This window comes from Solanum stenotomum, chromosome 1 (assembly GCF_019186545.1).
Source record: "Solanum stenotomum isolate F172 chromosome 1, ASM1918654v1, whole genome shotgun sequence".
In the NCBI taxonomy this organism is placed as follows: Eukaryota; Viridiplantae; Streptophyta; class Magnoliopsida; order Solanales; family Solanaceae; genus Solanum; species Solanum stenotomum.
Window position 1 is genome coordinate 10,094,785 of NC_064282.1, and position 22,827 is coordinate 10,117,611.

Genomic DNA, 22,827 nt, shown 5'->3' on the forward strand with positions numbered 1-22,827 from the left:
CACAGTATAAAAGAGCGTTCGTCAGGGATCTCACAGTCAGTATTTTCCATCTCACACAATAGTGGCCATGGCTACTCCACGAATGAAAAGCCCTAGCTCTCTCCATCTCGTTGCTGTGTTCTCTCTACTCGTAGTCGCCGCCGCCGCCGAAGTTTTCTTCGAGGAAAGCTTCAATGGTAAATTTTTTATCCATTTGTGAATTAATTTACGTCAATTGATTGATGTCACTTGGATCAATTTTTGTGATCCATTTGGTTTTGGAGTGAATTTGTGGAAAATGATGAGGAGTGTGAAAGATCTGAGCTTAATTGTTTGTTTTTAGTTTGATCTGATAGAAGCTTGAAGTTTTGGAGTAGATCTGTCAATTTTAAAATGATATATGTAGATCGGAATGTTAGGTTTTTGAATTCTATGTTTGTGATTATGATTTGTATTTTTTTGAATGTTGATGTGTCTGAGTGCCATCGAGTATATCTACATTGTCTCTCTGAAGGAGCATACTCCATTTGCGTGTATTTTCTTGCGATGGGACTGCAATTTTCTTCAAATACTTGGACTGATTGGTGATTGGTAGGATTGTTAGATCTTATCCGGTTTGCTATATGATTTAAAAAATCATATCTTAACACTCTGACTAGCTAATATTGGATCTATATATTATACAGAATAAAATTTCGAAAGATCATGATTATTAGTATTACATGGATAAAGTTAATTCTTGACAATTCCTAGTATAACTAGAGCATTGCACTCTTGTATTGTTTTCATATACAATGTTTGTTGGCAGTTTGTTTATTTGTTGACTGGAAATCAAAATAGTTAGCATCTATTAACTATATGTTCGGCTGAATTAGCAATCAATGTTAGTGTTTGTTACTGAAATACATTAATGTTGCCTAATTACTGAATTAGTGTGAAATCTATGCTTATATTCTGCTGATATTCTGTGGTCTGTTCTGCTGCATTAGAATTGTCAAGTTTAAATGTGTCAAATTATTCTCTTATGTTGGGCACTGTGAGGCTGATAAGTTTTGCTTCTTGAACTTTTAGATGGCTGGGAAAGCAGGTGGGTAAAATCTGAATGGAAGAAAGATGAAAACGTGGCTGGAGAGTGGAATCACACCTCTGGGAAGTGGAATGGAGACGCCAACGACAAAGGTCTGCAATCTCCCACTAATTAGAGCCTAGTTACTTCAAGCTATAAGCCTTTTGATAACTGACTCTTTTATCTGGAGCTGAATGTTAAAAATAATAACATCTATTTACTTATTCTATATTTCAGGTATTCAGACCAGTGAAGACTACAGGTTCTACGCCATTTCGGCTGAGTTCCCTGAATTTAGTAACAAGGGAAAGAACTTAGTGTTCCAGTTCTCTGTTAAGCATGAGCAGAAGCTTGACTGTGGTGGTGGGTACATGAAGTTGCTTAGTGGAGACGTTGACCAAAAGAAATTCGGTGGTGACACTCCCTACAGGTTGCACATAATATTTTCTTGCTACTTTTTTTTTAACCATAAAAGCATTATTTGTTTTGATGTATGTTTTTACTTTTAAAAATGTTCCGTAGTTCATGAATGAAGTTTTTGATAAATGTTTCCATACAGTATCATGTTTGGACCAGACATCTGTGGCTACAGTACCAAGAAAGTCCATGCTATTCTCACTTATAACGAGACAAACCACTTGATCAAGAAGGAAGTCCCATGTGAGACTGATCAGCTGACCCATGTCTACACTTTCATCCTCCGCCCTGATGCCACATACAGTATTCTCATTGACAATGTGGAGAAACAGTCTGGTAGCTTGTACTCTGACTGGGACATTCTCCCACCAAAGAAGATCAAGGATCCAAGTGCCAAGAAAGTAATTCCCAGTGCATCACATTTTCAGAGTCAATTGATATTTATCTTTTTGATAGTGTTAATGATCAAGTTACATGTTTATTGCAGCCTGAAGATTGGGATGACAAGGAATTCATTGATGATCCTGAGGATAAGAAGCCAGAGGTATCCTTTGTATATTTTTTGAGTGGTTTGTCTGTGCCATTTGAAAATGGAGGAAGACGACGATCAATTTATTCAATCTGTAATAACTGCAGGGCTATGATGATATTCCAGAGGAGATAACTGATCCCGAAGCCAAGAAGGTAACCAGTTGAGCTTTACTTATATAAGTCTTATATTAATACCTGGAATATAGAGTAAATTTTTTAATTACTGAGCCTTTTTTAAATTGCAGCCAGAGGACTGGGACGATGAAGAAGATGGTGAATGGACAGCCCCAACCATCCCCAATCCGGAGTACAAGGGCCCATGGAAGGCAAAGGTTTGTGGAGTCTGAACATTTAAGTTGAATGACTTGTCCCTGATTATGGTGCCTAATGCTTAGTCTTTCGTCTTTTCAGAAAATCAAGAACCCCAACTACAAGGGGAAGTGGAAGGCTCCTATGATTGACAACCCAGGTCCTTTTAGTTGTCAATACTACGTCTATATATTTTTGTGAGCTGACTTTTAGTATCACAATTATTGATATCCATGCTGTTTTTGTCTCTAGACTTCAAGGATGACCCAGATCTATATGTTTTCCCAAAATTGAAGTATGTCGGAGTTGAGCTGTGGCAAGTAAGGAATTTTCCTTTTCTTGTGTGATCTGCTGTAAATTACACCATTAACAATTTTGATTTACTGTGTTTGCACTTAATTGACATAATCATAATGTATTTTGCAGGTGAAATCTGGAACCTTGTTTGACAATGTTGTGATATGCGATGATCCAGAGTATGCCAAGTCCATTGCAGAGGAAACATGGGGAAAGCAGAAGGATGTATGTGGTTCCTTCCTTATTCTCTTAGTGTAGTCATAATAGAATTATTGAGTCTTAATAGTTAATATTATCTTAATTATGCAGGCTGAAAAGGCTGCTTTTGAGGAAGCAGAAAAGAAGAGAGAGGAGGAGGAATCAAAGAATGCTCCAGCTGAATCTGATGTAAGCCTCTAAATTTTCTTTGGAAAACCCTTTCTTACTCTATCAGTAAGCTGTGTTGTTCCTTGTTGTCTTGCTCTTATGTTGTTAACATGTTTTTCCAGGCCGAGGAAGATGACGAGGCTGATGAGGCTGATTCAGATGATGCTGATGACAAGTCTGACTCCAAGGATGAGGACACACATGTAAGAATTGACAAATTGTTTTTTAACTTTCAAAACAATGGTGGCATCAATCTTTTCTTCTGGTTCTCAATCTGACAGTATGTACCCTTTTGTTTTTGCAGGATGAACTGTAAGGGCCAAGCATTTTGATTCAACTGACAAAGAAGCTACTTGGCAGTTCCCGGAAGATTTCCTCCTCCCTCCCCCCTTTCTTTTTTGTTTCCTTACTAGTGAATTAGCCCCTTCCCAATTTTAGTGAAAAGACGGAGATTTGAGGGTGCATGAGGTCTTATATGGCTGATTGCTTTGATGTCATTGGGACTCGGCCAATAGGAATACATGTTTGGTTTTGACTAGAATTTTAAACTAAATGGTGTTGAAATTACACTAGTTAATTTCTACCTAATTTTCTATTTAAATGGCTCCTTGTCTCGATTATTTACCGTATTTTATTGCTTGAAGCACCTGAGAAGATTAAATCTGTTAATCAAGTGTAACATTGAAAACTCTTCGAGCTCTGTTACAACTTGACCAGTAAAAATTGGATGCTCACTGTTATCTTTAAGATTTATTCCTCTGTTCGAGTATATCCTATCCAGAAATAATGATTCGGATTTATATAAACGTAACGTGTTAGCTTTAATAACTTTAAGTTTACATTAACCTGACTAATAGAAAGGGAAAAAATGAGTTAAGCTCCATGTCTTTTCTCCTCCCTTAGCTTTGTTGCTTGTTTCCGGTTATTTATGCAGGAAAAAAAAAATCAAAATTTACGACGTTTATTTGCAAAAATTAGTATTGTCATAGGTTTTGTCAGGTTCAACTTTCTTCATGTCATTCAAAGATTAGAAAACTTTTTCATAGGCCGGCCTCTCTTCCATTCTCACAAACATCAACATATCTGCTCCTTTCTTTTCGAAGGAGGCACATGCGCAGTACGCAGTCCACCAAAACCTTCTTTCCTTTTAAGTCCTTGCTATTACTCTTTTTTTTACCATGAGGTATCACAATGTCATTGAGTTGGATTGGACTGTCTCGATTCTCAGATACAAGTGTCTAAGCACTTCATGTAAACGTTTGCCGTGTAATGGTTTCGGAAAAGCATAATCAAAAAGAGGAAGATGTGGTGGCGTAACATTGTCTTGCAACATGACAACCTTACAAGTAAGATTCTGCAAATCTTTCTTGAAGCTAACTACGGATGGACTCTATTCAGAGAGAAGTCCAGCCTGAGAATCTATAACTATAGGTATAACGTTTGATGACCTTCTGCAATGAGGGATGACAACCATAACTAAGTATCAACAACTCTACTACCATAACTGTAGATTTTGTGGTTATTACACAAAAATAGAAATTTAATATGTTGCCTCTAACATTTGAAAAACAATCATACAATTATTAAGCAAGTTTAATTCAAAAGGTACATAAATCAAGGGAAAAAAAAAAACACAACAAAATCACAGCACCCTGCCTATTTAATTTACATTGGACGAACAATACGTACAACAAATCTATTTGCTTCTGCCATCAGTTTTTGGCTTTTTCACAATTAGAACTGGACACTTCACATTCTGCGCGCAGTGGTTGCTCACACTCCCAAGAAATGCCCTGTTATTCATATCAACAATTAATAAATAGACACAGTCAGTAGAGATGATAAAATTAGTTGATGAAATCATAGCCCCCAGTTCATCCAAAGTTGGATTTGCCCATTTATTAGCTCAACCCAACACATAGCCCATAAAAATTTGAACTGATATCTATTCCAAATTGATTCATGCATGTAAAAAGAAATTCAAAAAAACATTTTCTTATGATAACCAAAAAAAATTATAAGATACTAAAACATGGTAAAAGAATAAATGAAACAATTAAAAGTTAGTGAGAATTTGTTGAGTTATAACTCCTATTTTAGCCCATTTTAACGCATGTAATTTTGGGTGGGACAATAATCTATTTATTTATTAACTCAATCCATTTTTAACAACCCAAATTCAACTCAACCCGCTCATTTGCTACATATAAACAAGACACCATTACATAATCATGGAAAAATCCTTACGTAACTATGAAAATCTTGGGAAATTCCATACTATAACTATGAATAACAAATCTATCTGTTAAAATTTGTACCAAACAAATTAGGACAATAAATAATGATCCAATCATTTTATATGAGGCTCTTTTTGTAATTAGCTCTAAAAAAGGAGGACAAAACTCTAGTACCATTTTTAGCATGCTATACATATTTAACCATAATAAATTGAGGAAAATTTGTGCTCTTGACAAATCTTGATTTTCATCGTAATGATTTTTGACTAAATATATCTAGCCTTCAATCTAATTAAAATGTACACATGTCTATGAATCTCACCTGAAAATGAACTCACTCTTTCCGGCATGAATCCAAATTTAATCTAAATACGGGTATTAGACACTTGGCGGAAAAAAAAAATTGAACTAAGTCTTACCTCTTGATGACACCATATCCATGGCTTCCCATGACGAGCATGTCGACATGTAACTTCTCCGCCGCCTGACAGATCACGTCCCTTGCATCACCATGCTCTACTATCGTCTCCACCTTAACCTGTATACAACGCAGCAACACACAAGCATTACCTCTCTACTAAAATTGACCAATTTACCCTTCATTCATCAGCAAATCTACAAAAACTAACCCCATTCAAAGCCTCGCAGGCTCGTTTCGCCTTCTCCATAACACACTGTGCAACTTCACTGCTGTACCTCTCCATGGTCGCCAATATGTCAGATGAAACCAAATACCCTGAGATTTCAACAAAATTACGAGAACTCGCCAATTCAATTAATCACATAATAATGAAATACTCATAATACTGAAGTTTTTTTACCTTCAGGGTGATCTTTCTCACCTGTTCCGTCTAAGGTAGAGTAAACAGCTCGAGGTGGTATTGAGTAGAGAAGGATAAGGGTATCATTGGAATTTCCGGTGATTATGTTCTCTATGCACCATGAAAGGGCGTAACTGCTCTCTTCACTCTCATCTACGGCGACCAAGATCTTGCGTTCCTTTGCTGCTGCATCAGCCATCCTTTCAATTCAGAACTCACAATTTTGTAATTTTAGCTGATTTTAGGAAAGTTAAGGGAATCAATATTTATAGTGTTGTCAGTAGACGGAGTGTGAGGAATTGGAAGGGACTAGGGGGCGGCTGCCTGTGGATTGAAAAAACTGTTGGCGGTTTGTGGTTTTTGCTATTTGGATCTTTTGGTTTTGAGTTGATCAGTTTGGCCAATTGATTGACGTGTTGTGATCAGTATGGCGTGGCATAGAAAAACGTTACTATCTTTGCCAATTGAAAATACTTCTAAACTTGATACAAATTATTAATTTTATTTTTAAATTATTAATAACTTTAAAATTATTTATTTACTTGATTAACTAAATTTAAATACATTCAGATCACTCTCGATTTGTCACAAGACATAATAAATGGTCTCAAATTGTATGTCATGTAACTCTTAATAAAAAGTCGAGAGAAGTGTTAAAAACACTCATAAACTTGGCTAGATTTTACGGGTGTATTTTACTCATGTTATAAGATTGGGGTGTATTTAAGTTCAATTAGTTAAATAAATAAATATTTTTGTAAGGATAAAACTAATAGTTTACACCTAGTGTTTAGCGGTATTTTCAATATTTCTCGATTTATAACTTTGTTTCATACATATTATGGTTTGAATTTTGAAAGTGAAATCTAAGCTATTTTTGTAGCTAGTTGAAGTTATATTTAATAAACAGTTGCACAAATTATATTATACGAAATTATCTTATACCAAATTTCAAATTATACAAACTCGAAACCCCAGCCCACGTAATTATCATTGAATGTTGGTCGCGAGGGATAATTAACTAAGACTATAGCTATGATGACTAATTAACTAGTATATGTTTGCTTAACCATGTAATTTCAATTTTTTTTATTTTCATTTTCTTTTTTATCAAATTTTTAGTGTAAAAATAAGAGAAATAAAAAGAATGAAGGGTGAATGGAAAAATATTTAAAAGTTAAAAATTAAAATTCATTTTTTCCGGTTATTTTATAATTTAATTTTATATTTGCAAAAAAAAATATTTGGGGCATCAATAAAATAATTTAAAATATAATAAGTGAAAAAAAAATATTTGATCATCAAAAATCAAAATAATAAATTAAAATTAATCCATGAATAAAAATTATAAAAAAAAACATGTGAAAAGGAGTAAATATACCCCTACTTGTGTTTTTTAAAATAAATTAAAAATTTAAAAATATTTTTTTCATTAAAATAAAGATATATATGAGTATTTGTATAACAATAGATATTCTTTTTCTACTATTATATAAGAGGGAGTTTATGATGGGACATTCTATGTGTTCCATCATAAACTCCCTATATAATATATAATATAATAATATAATATAATAAATCATTTTTTCTACTATATAATATATATAATGCGAAATGGTTTAATAGACCCTTGTACTTGTATGCGTTTGTATTATGAACCCTTCTACTTAACTCTTTATCAATTGAACCATTAAACTTAATAAAACACAATTTATCAAACCCTTCTAACCATTGACTAGGCTTCTGTGGCATCAATATGGTTGAGTTGGCAAAAGTGCGTGAATTCACTCTCGTTAAGGCGAGTGATATCCTATCTAAGTTTTAAAAAATATTAAAAAATAAAACAATAAAATAAAAAACCTTTAAAAAAAATAACTAAAAAAGGCTTTCTTCTTCCGCCAATTGGTTCACTTCCATTTTTGGCCATCTTCAACCCTATCCAATCCATTTTTCTTTCTTCTTCACACTCTTGTCATCTTCTTTAGCAGATCTTCGCATTGGCACCTAAAGGGAAACGACGCAGGTCAATGGAAGAAGAACGAGGCGGGTGAGGGTGGGATCTGGCCACGACAGCGAAAAGGTTTTTCGATCAAATCTGGTGGCCATAGTGCGACGGAGATGAAGACGGGTGAGGAATAGAGCACGTATGGTCGCCGACAAGAGTTGCGACGACGACTGAGACGACGGCGAGGAGCCTCCTAGCATATTTTTACATCGGAGACAGTAAGGAGTTTCTTGGCCATCTGATACTCCGGAGAGGATGGAGAGCATAGCGGTCGGTGATAGTGAGAGGCGAGGAGCTGGTGCGGCGGCTTAAGGTTTCTGGATTTGTGGAGGTTAGAAAAGGAGGAAAGAAAATGGTGAGGCTGTGTGATGAAGATAAAGGTTGGTAGAGGGGATCATATTTGTGGTCTCGCCGGCAAGAAGAGCGGCAACAACATCGACTTTTTTCGACAGTTGGGCCATTTCACGGTGAAAATGGAAGATGATACCAAATTTCAAATTATACAAACGAATCGCAAATTATACAAACTCCAAACCCCAGCCCACGTAATTATCATTGAATGTTGGTCGCGAGTGATAATTAACTAAGACTATAGCTATGATGACTAATTAACTAGTATATGTTTGCTTAACCATGTAATTTCAATTTTTTTTATTTTCATTTTCTTTTTTCTCAATTTTTTAGTGTAAAAATAAGAGAAATAAAAAGAATGAAGTGTGAATGGAAAAATATTTAAAAGTTAAAAATTAAAATTCATTTTTTCCGGCTATTTTATAATTTAATTTTATATTTGCAAAAAAAAAAATTTGGGGCATCAATGAAATAATTTAAAATATAATAAGTGAAAAAATATATTTGATCATCAAAAATCAAAATAATAAATTAAAATTAATCCATGAATAAAAATTATAAAAAACAAAACATGTGAAAAGGAGTAAATATACCCCTACTTGTGTTTTTTAAAATAAATAAAAAATTTAAAAATATTTTTTTCATTAGAATAAAGATATATATGAGTTAACAATAAATATATATATATATATATATATATTTTTTATTTTTTTTTTATTATTATTATTTTTTTTTTCTTTTTNGGAGTTTATGATGGGACATTCTATGTGTCCCATCATAAACTCCTTATATAATATATAATATAATAATATAATATAATAAATCATTTTTTCTACTATATAATATATATAAGGCGAAATGGTCTAATAGACCCTTGTACTTGTATGAGTTTGTATTGTGAACCCTTCTACTTAACTCTTTATCAATTGAACCCTTAAACTTAATAAAACACAATTTATCAAACCCCTCTAACCATTGACGCTTATGTGGCATCAATATGGTTGAGTTGGCAAAAGTGCGTGAATTCACTCTCGAGGCGAGTGATATCCTATCTAAGTTTTAAAAAATATTTAAAAATAAAACAATAAAATAAAAAAACTTTAAAAAAAAAACTAAAAAAGGCTTTCTTCTTCCGCCAACTGGTTCACCTCCATTTTTGGCCATCTCCATCCCTGTCCAATCCATTTTTCTTTCTTCTTCACACTCTTGTCATCTTCTTTAGCAGATCTTCGCATTGGCACCTAGAGAGAGACGACGCGGGTCAGTAGAAGAAGAATGAAGCGGGTGAGGGTGGGATCTGGTCACGACAGCGAAGAGGTTTTTCGGTCAGATCTGGTGGCCATAGTGCGACGGAGATGAAGACGGGTGAGGAATAGAGCACGTATGGTCGCCGACAAGAGTTGCGATGACGACTGAGACGATGGTGAGGAACCTCCTAGCATATTTTTACACCGGAGACAGTAAGGAGTTTCTTGGCCTTCTGATACTCCGGAGAGGATGGAGAGCATAACGGTCAGTGATAGTGAGAGGAGAGGAGCTGGTGTGGCGGCTTAGGGTTTCTGGATTTGTGGAGGTTAGAAAAAGAGGAAAGAAAATGGTGAGGGTGTGTGATGAAGATGGAGGTTGGTAGAGGAGATCGTATCTGTGGTCTTGCCGGCAAGAGGAGCGGCAACAACATCGACTTTTTCCGGCAGTTGGGCCATTTCACGGTGAAAATGGAAGATGATGTGAAGAGACCCAAACTTTTAATTTAAAATAATAAATTAAAATTTAATTTGTCAAAATTGATCAAAACTTTATGATTTTTCTTTTGTCAAAAAAGAAATTATTGTAAAAATAAAAAATGATGTGGCAAATTTTATCTGACATGACATGTGACATCAGTGCAATTGAGAATCACGATGAGTTGAAAGGGTTCAATAGGTTGAGTTTAGATGGGTTCAGGGGTCCAGATGACAAAGAGGTAAGTAGAAGGATTCACAATACAAACGCATACAAGTACAAGGATCCACCAGATCATTTTGCCTATATTTAATATATACATAAACTCCCTTTTATTATATAGTACAAATAAATATAATATATATATATATAATATAATATGATATATAATAATATAATATAATAAATCATTTACAAATGACTTAAAATATTTAATATTTAAAAGATATATAATAAAATAGATTGACTCTTAAAATTCTATCCGGGTCACATATATTGGGACAGAAAAAATAACATATATCATTTCAAAATTACCAAAAAAGTATTATAAATAATAATAATTAACAACTTAAAATATTTGAAAGATATTTTAAAAGGGTTAATTTTGTAATTTTATCCATATCACATAAATTAGGACAAAGTGACCAGCAATGTAGGTTATTTGAAAGTTACATAAAAATATTATAAATCACAATAATTAGTAACTTAAAACATTTTTTTTTTTTAAAAATGCAAATTTGGATGACTCTTCAAATTTCATTTGTGTCACATAAATTGAGACAACAAAAATAACATATATTGGGTCCATTTAAATTTATTTGTCTTATTTTTTTATTTTTTTTATATTTAAAAATTGCGTAAAAATACTATAAATCATGATAATTGACAATATAAAATATTGTTTCAAAAAAAATAAAATTGACAACATAAAATATGTTTTGAAAAAATACAAAAAACTGATTATTGAAGTTTATCTATTGTAAAAATACTATAAATCATGATAATTGACAACATAAAATATTTCAAAAAAAATACATATAAAAAATTTCGATTGATTCTTGAAATTAATCTATTGTTAAAATTTATGTATAAAATACAATAAATCGTGATAATTGACAACTTAAAATATTTATTAAAAAAACACAAAAAAAGAAATTGACTGATTCTTAAAATTAATCTATCAATGTCACATAAAATGAGACAAAAGTAGTAATATGTATTATTTAATGTGAAATTATTGAAAACTGCGTAAAATGTATTGTAAATCTTAACAATTAACAACATTTGATTAACTCTTTAAATTTTATCTATGTTACATACATTGAGACGAGCGGAGTAATATATATTAAGTATTTACAAATTATGTAAAAATATTATAAATTACATTATTAACAACTTAAAATATTTAAAAATCATATTAAATTTAAATAACTCACTATATTTTATCTGTGTCACATACATTAGGACAAAAAATAATAGTTATTGGGCCCGTGCTTAAGGGAGTTTATGCCCAAGTATAATATATAATATTCAATGAATCTCCAAATTTCATTTGTGTCACATAAATTGAGACAACAAAAATAACATATATTGGGTCCATTTAAATTTATTTGGCTTATTTTTTTAGTTTTTTTTTTTAAATTTAAAAATTGTGTAAAAATACTATAAATCATGATAATTGACAACATAAAATATTTCAAAAATAAATACATATAAAAAAAATTCGATTGATTCTTGAAATTAATCTATCATTAAAAATTATGTATAAAATACAATATATCGTGATAATTGACAACTTAAAATATTTATTAAAAAAACATAAAAAATAAATTAACTGATTCTTAAAATTAATCTATCAATGTCACATAAGATGAGACAAAAGTAGTAATATGTATTGTTTAATGTGAAATTATTGAAAACTACGTAAAATGTATTATAAATCTTAACAATTAACAACATTTGATTGACTCTTAAAATTTTATCTATGCTACATACATTGAGACAAGCGGAGTAATATATATTAAGTATTTAAAAATTATGTACAACCATATTGCTTTCTGTAGGCTTCGAATTATCGTGGTCATTTTTTAGGCTGATACAAGTTTTGTACATTTTCAATTTTTTTTAATATTATAAATCGCAATAATTCATAATTTAAAATATTTTTAAAAATATATTAAAAATTGAGTTGGTTTCGGGAATTTTATTTATACTATATAAAATGGGACAAAGGAAGCAACATATATCATTTACAAATGACTTAAAAAACATTAAAAATTACAATAATTACCAATTAAAAATATTTAAAAGCTATATAATAAAATAGGTTTACTCTCAGAATTCTATCAGACTCACATTTATTGGGGCAGAAAAAATAACACATATCATTTTAAAATTATCAAAAAAGTATTATAAATAATAATAATTAACAACTTAAAATACCTGAAAGACATTTTAAAAGGGTTAATTTTGTAATTTTATTCATATAACATAAATTAGGACAAAGTGACCAGTAATGTTGGTTATTTGAAAGTTACATAAAAATATTATAAATCACAATAATTAATAACTTAAAACATTTTTTAAAAAAAATCTAAAATTTGGATGACTCTCCAAATTTTATTTGTGTGACATAAATTAAGACAACAAAAATAACATATATTGGGTCCATTTTAATTTATTTGTCTTATTTTATTTTTTTTTGGATTTTTTATATTTAAAAAATGCGTAAAAATACTATAAATCATGATAATTGACAACATAAAATATGTTTTGAAAAAAATACAAAAAATTTCACTCATTCTTTAAGTGAATATATCGTAAAAATACTATAAATCATGATAATTGACAACATAAAATATTTCAAAAATGTTGTATGTGAGTAGTCTTATTGTGCCTTGAATAGCGTCAAAGAAAGTACAGGTTTGTGATAAAAAAACTTATTCTTTTATCCACGCAAACAATCGCTTCAAAAACTCCGTTATTAGCCCCAAAACATACCATTTATATTATTGGGCCTGTGCATAGCACGGGCAATATTATCTAGTATATATATATGAGTTGCTTTCATAATAAAAAAAGTAAAAGAACAAATATACCCCCAAACTATTATAAATTGTATGCATATACCTTCCGTCATACTTTTGGGACATACGTGCCCGTACTGTTCAAAAACTAGAGCATATATGCCCTTCATTCTAAAGGAAGACTAAATAGGGACACGTGGAACAATCTTATCCGTCGATCCGATATTTAATAAAGGGAGAAGAGACGAATTTACCCCCGAACTTTAATAAATGGTACGTCTATGCCTTTCGTTATACTTTCCGTCCACATAAGCCCCTGCCGTCCAATTATAGGTACACACATACCCCTCTCACTAACGGCCCCCTCATTTTTTACACGTGTCTTAAATCTAATCAACTACCCGTTTGACCTTTCTTTTTAACCCATAAACCAACTACCCGCCCCATAAACCCAATACCCACCCAACTTCCTCCCGAATCCGAGCTTGAGATCAAGCTCCACAGTAACACTAACTTTTTTGTTAAATTCATTAGAGCTAAATAAATGCGCAATTGAAGTTACCACTGAGCATTTTCTTTGATTATTAGCAACAGCGCCACCATTTTTCTTTTTCATTTTCATTTTCATTTCACGAGACGAATTTGAAGATGATGACGTTGATGTTGGTGAAGTAGGAAGAGGAACAATCGGAGAAATTTGGAAATTTGTTCGAGCTTTTGAACCTCTCAACCACCTCGCCGCCGCGTCGTACGCACGCGCCGCCTCCTCCGGCATGTCGAATGTACCCAGCCAGTGTCTGCACCGCCCTATACGGTCGCGAATCTCCGCTGACCATCTCCCCCATGGCCTCTTTCTCACTCTTCTGTAACTCTTCTCCACTGATAGAACATTATTATTATTATTTCTCTTTTCTGCAGGACACGTGCGTTTCAGAATTAAAACTGCTGAATTTGGATCATCATTTTTGTTTTCATTGTTATTGTAACCGAAAAGAACATGTTCTCCAACAACAGCAGCAATTCCTTCAAGAACATGGGATTTTTCATTTTCATTTTCATTAGCAGAAACAGAGTAATTATCCCAAAATGGGTCGAGGGAATAATTAGTGTTGTCAATGGAGAAATTATGATTTGGTTCATTTGGGTAATAAAGGGGTTTTTGTGTAGAGAAGAAGAATAGGATATATCTTATAGGAAATTGGGTGGGTATTGGGTTTATGGGGCGGGTAGTTGGTTTATGGGTTAAAAAGAAAGGTCAAACGGGTAGTTGATTAGATTTAAGACACGTGTAAAAAATGAGAGGGCAGTTAGTGAGAGGGGTATGTGTGTACCTATAATTGGACGGCAGGGGCTTATGTGGACGGAAAGTATAACGGAGGGCATAGACGTACCATTTATTAAAGTTCGGGGGTAAATTCGTCCCTTCTCCCTTTAATAAATGTTGGATCGGTGGATAAAATTATGACACGTGTAAGTCCGTAGTATAAAGGGTATATATGTTCTAGTTTTAGGACGGCGGGCGGGAACACCATTGTCCAAAAGTATGACGGAGGATATATGCATACCATTTATGATAGTTCGAGAGTATATTTATCCTTTTTCTATAATAAAAATATATTCGTTCTAAATAACAAAATTAAGGTGAGACCTTTTCCCTTTTTTATTAATTGTTTCGCACACATTTTTTTTGCTCACAAAAAACGATAAATCCAAAATTTATAAAATTGGGTCTACCTTTGTGTGATTTTTTTTCTTTTCAAATTAATCGTAGGAATAAGTAGTTGGTTCATCCCAACCAACAAAAGAGAACACAACACAGAAAAGCTACAAGGGAACTCTCACTTAGTTAACTCCGCCACCTCCAACGGAGCTCTCAAAGCTCAAACACTATATATCTCCTCCTTCTTCCCCTGCTCCCACATTTCAATCTCCCAAAAACCCTAACATTCACAATGCAATCTTCAATTTCTCTTTCGCTCTCTTCTCCATCCACGATCTGCAGATCGGACTCCTCCGCCGCCGTTTCCAATGCCAATGTTAATCTGTTGAATCCACGATCACTTCGATTCTGCGGTCTTAGAAGGGAGGCTTTTGGGTTGAATTCGTCTCTGTCTACGCATCGTATCCAGTCATTATCTAATGCTACGAGGCGTCCTCGTTCCAACAGAATCGTGGCTTCTTCGGCTGGAAATGGAGCTGCTTCTAAGGGATTTGATTATGATCTGGTTATTATTGGAGCTGGTGTTGGTGGTCATGGTGCTGCTCTTCATGCCGTCGAGAAGGTAAATCTACTTTTGTGTCGTTTAATTGTTTAGTACAAGCTGATACTGATGTTCACCCAATAGTGCCATGCTGTGTTTAGTTGCTGAATACTTCAAACTGCTTACACTCAGGTGATTTCAATAAGTTGAATTCTAAGATATCTTGCTCTGTTTCGGTTGTATTACTTATTTAGCTGCCTTTCTTTATTTGTCCGTACTCCATATGAATTTCTTTTTCTAGAACTAACATTTTCTACCTAACAATAGAAGGAATTATTAGCTGGAATATGTGCTTTATTTTCTTTATTACTGCATTGTTACTAATGAAGAATCATTTGTTGAAAATTGGATCTTTAAGCGTGGGCTTACCAAAGAAAAGCACAAGGGAGAAAAATAAAATGTAGAAATGTAAATAAACACATCATAATTATTTGGACAAAAAATGGAAAAAATATAATTAAGCTATATATGGTGTTGTGCCTAAACTCGTTAATGAAGGTGTAGAGGCCTCAACAGATTGATGCCTACACTAAAGCACCAATTAAGCGAGGAAAGCAGCACATGCTGGACTTCACTGAGCTTCTGGGATTAAGTGCACTTTAAGTGAGCCTTTATAACATTGGTGTGAACTCCTATAAAACATCACTTTCACTTCTATAACACTATGCAATTTAATTGTGAGATCGTCAAAGCCTGGATGGGATGGGAACGTAGGTTTAATAGGATGGTTCCTTTTAGTTTTCTACCTGATAGTGTGCATAATTACTTAAAATTCTTTGCAGGGCCTGAAAACTGCTATCATTGAAGGGGACGTAGTTGGAGGTACATGTGTAAATAGGGGTTGTGTTCCTTCCAAAGCCCTTCTAGCTGTGAGTGGTCGCATGCGGGAACTTCAGAATGAACATCATATGAAGTCTTTTGGTCTACAGGTATTTCTTGTTCATGCTCCTAGAAGCCTAATGAACACCACATAAATTCTTTTGATTTACAGGTGTTTCTTTTCTTGATCCTAGAAACCTATCTAACATGTTTAGGTTTTGACATGGGTTACTAATATAGCATATGCTCGTTAACATAATTGTTTGATTATTTGAGTATTTTGTTGCATAATCACAACACTTGACTTCATGAGGTGATGTAACATGAAATAGTTTAGGAGCAAAACTATGAAATAAGTGCTAACTTCCAGACTTCACATTGGCACTGGTTATGATATGTCCCATATCTAATTGCTATTATAATTTTGGGAGCATCCTTATTTTGGAGATGACACCCAGATATTGTGTGTATTGGGATGGATGGATCAACATGGATATTTCAGCCGAAATGTAATTTTAAACAAAAAATGTGGTTTTATTGACTATGTTTGGAGATGCACCTCTTGTTTCTAATGTGTTTGATGCTTCCATTTTCAAATGATTTTTGATAAGGATCTAGGATGACTTCAATTCATAGCCTATACTATTTAAATTTTATACATTTGACAGAACGTGTGTGCTTACTTTTTGCTTTTGTTACTGACAGTTGTTAGTAATAAGTTCTTCTTATAATATCTTTATTTTTAACATATAATGAAAAATGTGATAAAGACTGCATATATCTTAGTACCACTGTTCTTATCTGTTCCCCTTATCTCAAAAGCTTTTTGTACTTCCATGTCATAATCGTACTTGATAGTTGATACTATACTCGTATCTAAACCTGTATTACATAGAACACAAGTCCAAACTGGAAAGTCTGATTTTTTGTATTTACCCTAATATTTGAGAAATACAGAACATGAATAAGGGTCATTTTGTACCTCTCTTTTTAGGGGGATGTATATAGGGAAACAGTGATCACTGAATTCCCATAACAGTGACTTTCTAAATCATTTAAAAATCAAGGACATAGGAGTAAAAGTTGATGAAAAAATAATTCATGTAAACTACAACAATCAACATGTGTTTCTGGTACCTACTTATTGTGTTTAAATGAACTTAACACTATGCATTGTTTGTTAATTAAGTTGCATCTAGAAAGGAAGCTTGAGGGTCCCCTAATGTAACTTTTAACTCAGTCTTTCACACGTTTTTTTAAGTCTTTCACTTATCTTCATGTAAGGTTGCTGCCGCGGGATATGACAGACAGGGTGTTGCTGATCATGCAAATAATTTGGCCTCCAAGATTCGTAGTAATTTGACCAATTCAATGAAATCCCTTGGTGTGGATATATTAACAGGTTTTGGGACAGTTTTGGTACGTTTATATTTTACAGATTACTATTATCTACTACTAACCTGTGTCTGTAACCAATTGGATTTTGATGATGAAGCTTTTGTTGTGCTTTTTCAGGGTCCACAAAAAGTCAAATATGGAGATACTGTAATAACAGCGAAGGATATTATTATTGCTACTGGTTCTGTCCCCTTGGTGCCCAAAGGCATCGAGGTTGATGGTAAGGGCTTTCCTCTTAATTATTGTTGTCCATGCACAACACAGTAAAGAACTGAATTATTGAATTGCAAGTCTTTTTTATGTATGATATACTGAAGGTTGCAGCATGCAGAATAGCTTGTATTACTTGACTGTCATTGTAAAGAAGGTTTTGCATCAAGATTTGGAATTAATTTTCCTACAATCACTTGAGTTCATCTATGTTGAATTGCTGGTAGAGATTTAGACATGAGATATAGCACACACAAATATTTAACAACAGAAGCTATTTCGTAGAAAAAAGAATCAGCATTCTCATCAAGAGAACAGAATTAGCATTAGATTTTGTCATGCCAAGTCATTCTCGTTCTCTTCTTGTCCAAAGCTTCAATGACAATTATGTATATACAGCCCCAGGGCTTTGGTCTAGTGGTATGAGTGCAATGTGTGATGTGCTGGTTTAGCTGAGGGTCACGGGTACAAACCTTATCCTTCCTTTAAGTAGAGAAGGGTAGAGGGTCGGGCCCATTATCCACCTAGTTTCGAACCGTGCACCCCTAGCCCTCGGGGATGTTTTGTCTTAAAAAAAATTATATGTCTACATTTATGTTGAACTTGCATCATCTAACGATACTGATGCTTGCTTTTGCAGGTAAGACAGTGATAACAAGTGATCATGCACTCAAATTGGAATTTGTACCTCAATGGATTGCTATTGTCGGAAGTGGTTACATTGGACTAGAATTCAGTGATGTGTACACGGCACTTGGAAGTGAGGTAAAGGCTATTATACTTTCTGCCAGACTGTATCTGTAGCAACAGAACATCAATCTTTTCTTTCAAAATATGTCTTTCTATGCTGACCACTGGATAACTGTACAGGTTACCTTTGTTGAGGCTTTAGATCAGCTCATGCCCGGCTTTGATCCCGAGATTGGGAAATTGGCACAGCGAGTCCTCATAAATCCTCGAAAGATTGATTATCACACAGGTGTATTTGCAAGCAAGGTAATTTTTGAAAATAGTTGCCTGCATCCCAATGTACCAATCAGTTATCTGAATTTTGTTGCACCTTCTTCAGATAACTCCAGCAAAGGATGGAAAACCAGTGACTATTGAGCTTATTGATGCAAAGACTAAGGAACTGAAGGATACATTGGAAGTAAGTTGTCGCTTTTCTTCCAAAAGAGTTTAACATTGTTGTTACACATTCATGCTTTTGGATGGAAGCTTTATCCCTTTGGTCTTAGATCATGATTATTGGTTAAGATAATAAATTCTAAATCATATCCAACAATAAACAAATTAATAAATTTAAAGTCTGGGGATTGTAAAAGTACCTTTATTTAGTATTTCTGCAACATCATAGGTCTCATTCATCATTAAGTTAACATTGTTGGACTTAGCTGTTTATCGAAAAACAACAACAGTTGGATTGGTCTGTCTTATAGGTACTTCATTGCGAGATATACACTTGATAAGCACATTGTGATTGTAATACGAGTAAATAAGTGCACAGCTTAAGTCTATGGTATTGGATAATTTAATTACTAGTAAACTGTATCAATTTAATCAACATTCTTTCAACACATCATTTTAAACTATGCAAGAGGAAAAAAGGGACTATGCAGATAGGTCTTTCTGAGTCGTGTTATGAACATCAAAAGAGGGAGAAAAGCTTTGTTTTGTTCCCTGTAATCAGATTTAAGATCTTGTTTTTCACAACTTATATACTTCTCTGCATACACAATTCCTGTCGGCTGTCACTAGCATCTTATATGTTCTGAAATTATTTTATTCTGCTACAGGTAGATGCTGCTTTAATTGCAACCGGAAGGGCTCCATTCACTCAAGGACTTGGCCTGGAAAATGTTAGTGGCGTGAATGTTTATTGAGACGAACTTTATAAATGTTATGACATCTCATATTATTGTTTTATAAACAGATAAATGTTCAAACACAACGCGGATTTGTTCCTGTTGATAGTCGCATGCGAGTCATTGATGCCAGCGGAGAGTTGGTAGGCATGATTAATGTTCTCTTTACGTACTCTAGACAATTTTCTTTCAACTCATTAGGCTTTCTGGTCACTAGGTTCCCCACTTGTATTGTATTGGTGATGCAAATGGAAAAATGATGCTTGCACATGCTGCAAGTGCACAAGGAATCTCTGGTAACGATATCATGTGATACCAACTGCTATGATTATCATCAAGCAAGTTTTCCTGTAATTGTTGAACATTTGTCCTTACTTCTTCTACAGTTGTTGAGCAAGTTACTGGCAAGGACCATGTCCTGAATCATCTAAGTATTCCAGCTGCATGCTTTACCCATCCTGAAATCAGTATGGTCGGATTAACAGAGGTATAGTAACTTTTTTTTGGTGTATAGTCTGTGTTTCCTTATGCACTTTCTTTACTGGTTGCATCTGGATTATTTGCTCTTTAAATGTTGTCTCATTTCATTTATATAGCACCAGAAGGAAAAATTTACTGCAACAATACTTTTGCATTTTTAGGATGTTCAGCATATATTAAATAAAAGTTAGGGTTAATGAGTCTGCTTGTATAATTGTCTGATACAGTATACTGGAACTTACACAAGTGTGCCTATTTTATTCGCCTACATACACTTGATGTGTATGCAAACTCGCTGAAGCATGTTTGTATTTATTGTGGAAATTCCGCTTTCTCTAACTTGTTAACATTCAATCTGTCTTTTTTATTATGGGTTGCATTATTTTTAGTTATGAATTTTCATTATTTTCTTGCAGCCTCAAGCTAGAGAAAAGGCTGAAAAGGAGGGCTTTGAGATTGGTATAGCCAAGACTAGTTTCAAGGCCAACACAAAAGCCCTTGCTGAAAATGAAGGGGAGGGACTTGCAAAGGTGTCCATGCTGATCTTTTCTAATTGATTTTTTCCATGGACTAGTATATGATTACAAGCTACTTCTTGCAGTTTGTTTTTAAATCTGGTGGTTTTAGTCTGTCTCTAGTTTCCCAAGACTAGTAGGATTGTTTTTGTTCATTGAAACGTTTGTCCAATGCAGTTGATATATAGACCCGACAGTGGGGAGATCCTCGGTGTTCACATTTTTGGAATGCATGCTGCTGACCTCATTCATGAAGCATCCAACGCCATAGCTCTGGGAACACGCATACAGGTAGACATTAAGTTCCATTGCATTTTCTCCTCACAAGATAAACATGTATACGGGTAGACACTACCTTCCATTGCATATTCGCCTCACAAAATAAACAGTTCCTGCAAAGATTTTCAACTGATTTGGTTAGAGGTTTTTGGTATTGGATAAGATTTTATTTTATTTTTCCAATTTTTTACTTTTTGCTTTGAGGGTGTGGGATGATGGAAGGGTCATGTTTTCTTTCAATAACGAAATTCTATTTCTTTTTTTGCAATCAATTGTGATCTTCAGCTGGATTCCAGCATCATGATTCTAGTGTAAAAGAAAATATATGCCAGCTACAGTTTTAGCAACATTATCGCATTTTGCTTTATCATTTCACATCTTGCAGGACATCAAGTATGCTGTTCATGCGCATCCAACCTTGTCTGAAGTGATTGATGAACTCTTTAAGGCAGCAAAGGTAATCTCTCGGTTCCCTGTTATTGCGGCTAATTTTGTAGGTTTCTAGAGAATATCATAGTTCATTTCCCCATGAATTAGAACACCGATAATTATCCACACACACAAAAGAAAGGAATACAGTCATCTCCTTGTCAAGATGCTCCGGTGGGGGTGGTATATCATGGGATCTCCAAAATACCATTGATTCTTTAATCCCTAAATTTAGTGTATTTGGATCTTCTTGTTCTCTAATTGGGAGTCGTAAGCTGTCTACCAGGTATTTGCAGAAGTGTCCCTCACACATGTGCATGTAAAAATTGCAGGTAGGGAGGAAATTCTCCTTAGGTTGTGAACTGAGATTCTCTCTCATTTTTAACTGGTATATTAGATAATCTATACTCACAAAATACTACGCACAAGGAAATACTGGATTGTTTGTTCACCCCCTCTCCCTGTTGTCTTTTATGGGTCATATACAATAAGAAAGGATTTTTTCAGCTTTCGCAATAATAATAATATGTACATTTGGATGGCAGGTTAAAGCTAACACTTCTAGTCCAGTTGCTGAGCCAGTTGCAGCTTAAGTTTCAAGGAGCCGCTGTGATGGATTCATAATTTATAGGATTTTGCATAAGTTTCTGATTGGAGCTTGTTGGCTTGATTTTCACATGTTGTGTTGTGCTATTCTAGAAATTAGTTTCTTGTTCAACCTTTCTGCAAGTGCGCACATACATTAGTTAGTTGCCTAAATGAATTTGGGCGTAGAAACAATTTTGTTTTCTAGTTTGTTAGCATTTAAGCTTGTGGTATATATTTGTTGCACTTGGAAAATAATTTTTTGTGAGGACATTGTAACCTCTAAGTTACAATTACTCACTCGTGCATTGAGCAACGGAAAGGAATGCGGCATTGCCTTGATATTGACACTGTCCTATAAGTTACTGTAATGTAGTAATGTCCTGCGCAAATATGCTTTCATATAATGATGGGAAAAAGAACAGCTTACAAAGATGAACGAGCGGAAACAGGAGTTGTTAGAAAATGAACAAAATGAATTGAAGAGCACTCTTAGGACCCGTTTGGCCACAGATTTTCTAAGTAAAATTTGGAGAAAAAATTGGCAAGTAGTGTTTGTCCATATAATTTGTCATTATTTGGTGAATATTTTTGGCAAATAACCCAAATTCTCAAATACAAGAAAAAACTAATATTTGGATCAAATTTCATTATTTGGGAGCTTTAAAAATTCAAATTCTACATCAAACTTTTATCTTTTGCAAAAACACCCTATTTAATTGTTGTGTTGCGTTGTATTACATAATTTTTTACGTGAACAACAAAGCAATGATGGAATATGAAAGTGATGATATGATTGTTGATGAAAATGACGAACAATGACTTAGGATAACAAAGTCATCAACTTCGTCTACTTCAC

At 33.8% G+C, this 22,827-nt stretch overlaps 4 protein-coding genes across 5 annotated transcripts; 2 read left to right on the forward strand and 2 right to left on the reverse strand.

Annotated features, from left to right (window-relative positions):
• LOC125866659 (calreticulin) lies at nt 1-3,579 on the forward strand. Its single transcript, XM_049546969.1, has 13 exons — nt 1-176; nt 1,051-1,158; nt 1,283-1,475; nt 1,605-1,863; nt 1,950-2,006; nt 2,099-2,146; nt 2,239-2,325; nt 2,405-2,462; nt 2,555-2,622; nt 2,729-2,824; nt 2,909-2,986; nt 3,088-3,168; nt 3,270-3,579. Exons 1-13 carry the CDS (start codon nt 68-70, stop codon nt 3,279-3,281), a joined length of 1,254 nt encoding a protein of 417 aa, XP_049402926.1. The 5' UTR covers nt 1-67; the 3' UTR covers nt 3,282-3,579.
• An 863-nt stretch (nt 3,580-4,442) lies between these two features.
• LOC125853661 (universal stress protein A-like protein) lies at nt 4,443-6,413 on the reverse strand. Of its 2 annotated transcripts, none has more exons than XM_049533383.1 (4): nt 6,024-6,413; nt 5,832-5,938; nt 5,622-5,740; nt 4,443-4,758 (listed from the first exon to the last, which is right to left on the reverse strand). In XM_049533383.1, exons 1-4 carry the CDS (start codon nt 6,220-6,222, stop codon nt 4,662-4,664), a joined length of 522 nt encoding a protein of 173 aa, XP_049389340.1. In that variant the 5' UTR covers nt 6,223-6,413; the 3' UTR covers nt 4,443-4,661. The 2 variants fall into 2 exon arrangements, with proteins under 2 accessions (XP_049389340.1, XP_049389341.1); XM_049533384.1 differs by having other exon boundaries at nt 6,045-6,410.
• Nucleotides 6,414-13,371: 6,958 nt separating this feature from the next.
• On the reverse strand, nt 13,372-14,659 carry LOC125853739 (ethylene-responsive transcription factor ERF084-like). The gene is made up of 2 exons (XM_049533511.1): nt 14,655-14,659; nt 13,372-14,314 (listed from the first exon to the last, which is right to left on the reverse strand). Exons 1-2 carry the CDS (start codon nt 14,657-14,659, stop codon nt 13,546-13,548), a joined length of 774 nt encoding a protein of 257 aa, XP_049389468.1. The 3' UTR covers nt 13,372-13,545.
• Nucleotides 14,660-14,924: 265 nt separating this feature from the next.
• On the forward strand, nt 14,925-22,310 carry LOC125851148 (dihydrolipoyl dehydrogenase 2, chloroplastic-like). The gene is made up of 15 exons (XM_049530939.1): nt 14,925-15,409; nt 16,171-16,317; nt 17,492-17,626; nt 17,723-17,825; nt 18,456-18,580; nt 18,686-18,811; nt 18,885-18,965; nt 19,612-19,674; nt 19,749-19,823; nt 19,898-19,976; nt 20,067-20,167; nt 20,577-20,690; nt 20,853-20,966; nt 21,340-21,411; nt 21,929-22,310. The coding sequence occupies exons 1-15, from the start codon at nt 15,080-15,082 to the stop codon at nt 21,974-21,976; spliced, it is 1,713 nt and encodes a 570-aa protein (XP_049386896.1). The 5' UTR covers nt 14,925-15,079; the 3' UTR covers nt 21,977-22,310.
• The last annotated feature ends 517 nt before the right edge of the window (nt 22,311-22,827 follow it).

Bases quoted from the DNA above. Each gene is read 5' to 3' on its own strand.
- LOC125853661 (XM_049533383.1), bottom strand. From the start codon at position 6,222: ATGGCTGATGCAGCAGCAAAGGAACGCAAGATCTTGGTCGCCGTAGAT. The intron at 5,741-5,831 runs GTTAGTTTTTGT...CGTTGTATACAG, and splicing joins CCTGCGAGGCTTTGAATGGG to GTTAAGGTGGAGACGATAGT. The intron at 4,759-5,621 runs GTAAGACTTAGT...TATGAATAACAG, and splicing joins GGATATGGTGTCATCAAGAG to GGCATTTCTTGGGAGTGTGA.
- LOC125851148 (XM_049530939.1), top strand. From the start codon at position 15,080: ATGCAATCTTCAATTTCTCTTTCGCTCTCTTCTCCATCCACGATCTGC. The intron at 18,581-18,685 runs GTAAAGGCTATT...ATAACTGTACAG, and splicing joins ACACGGCACTTGGAAGTGAG to GTTACCTTTGTTGAGGCTTT. The intron at 18,966-19,611 runs GTAAGTTGTCGC...ATTCTGCTACAG, and splicing joins AACTGAAGGATACATTGGAA to GTAGATGCTGCTTTAATTGC.
- LOC125866659 (XM_049546969.1), top strand. From the start codon at position 68: ATGGCTACTCCACGAATGAAAAGCCCTAGCTCTCTCCATCTCGTTGCT. The intron at 1,159-1,282 runs GTCTGCAATCTC...TCTATATTTCAG, and splicing joins TGGAGACGCCAACGACAAAG to GTATTCAGACCAGTGAAGAC. The intron at 2,463-2,554 runs GTCCTTTTAGTT...TTTTGTCTCTAG, and splicing joins TCCTATGATTGACAACCCAG to ACTTCAAGGATGACCCAGAT.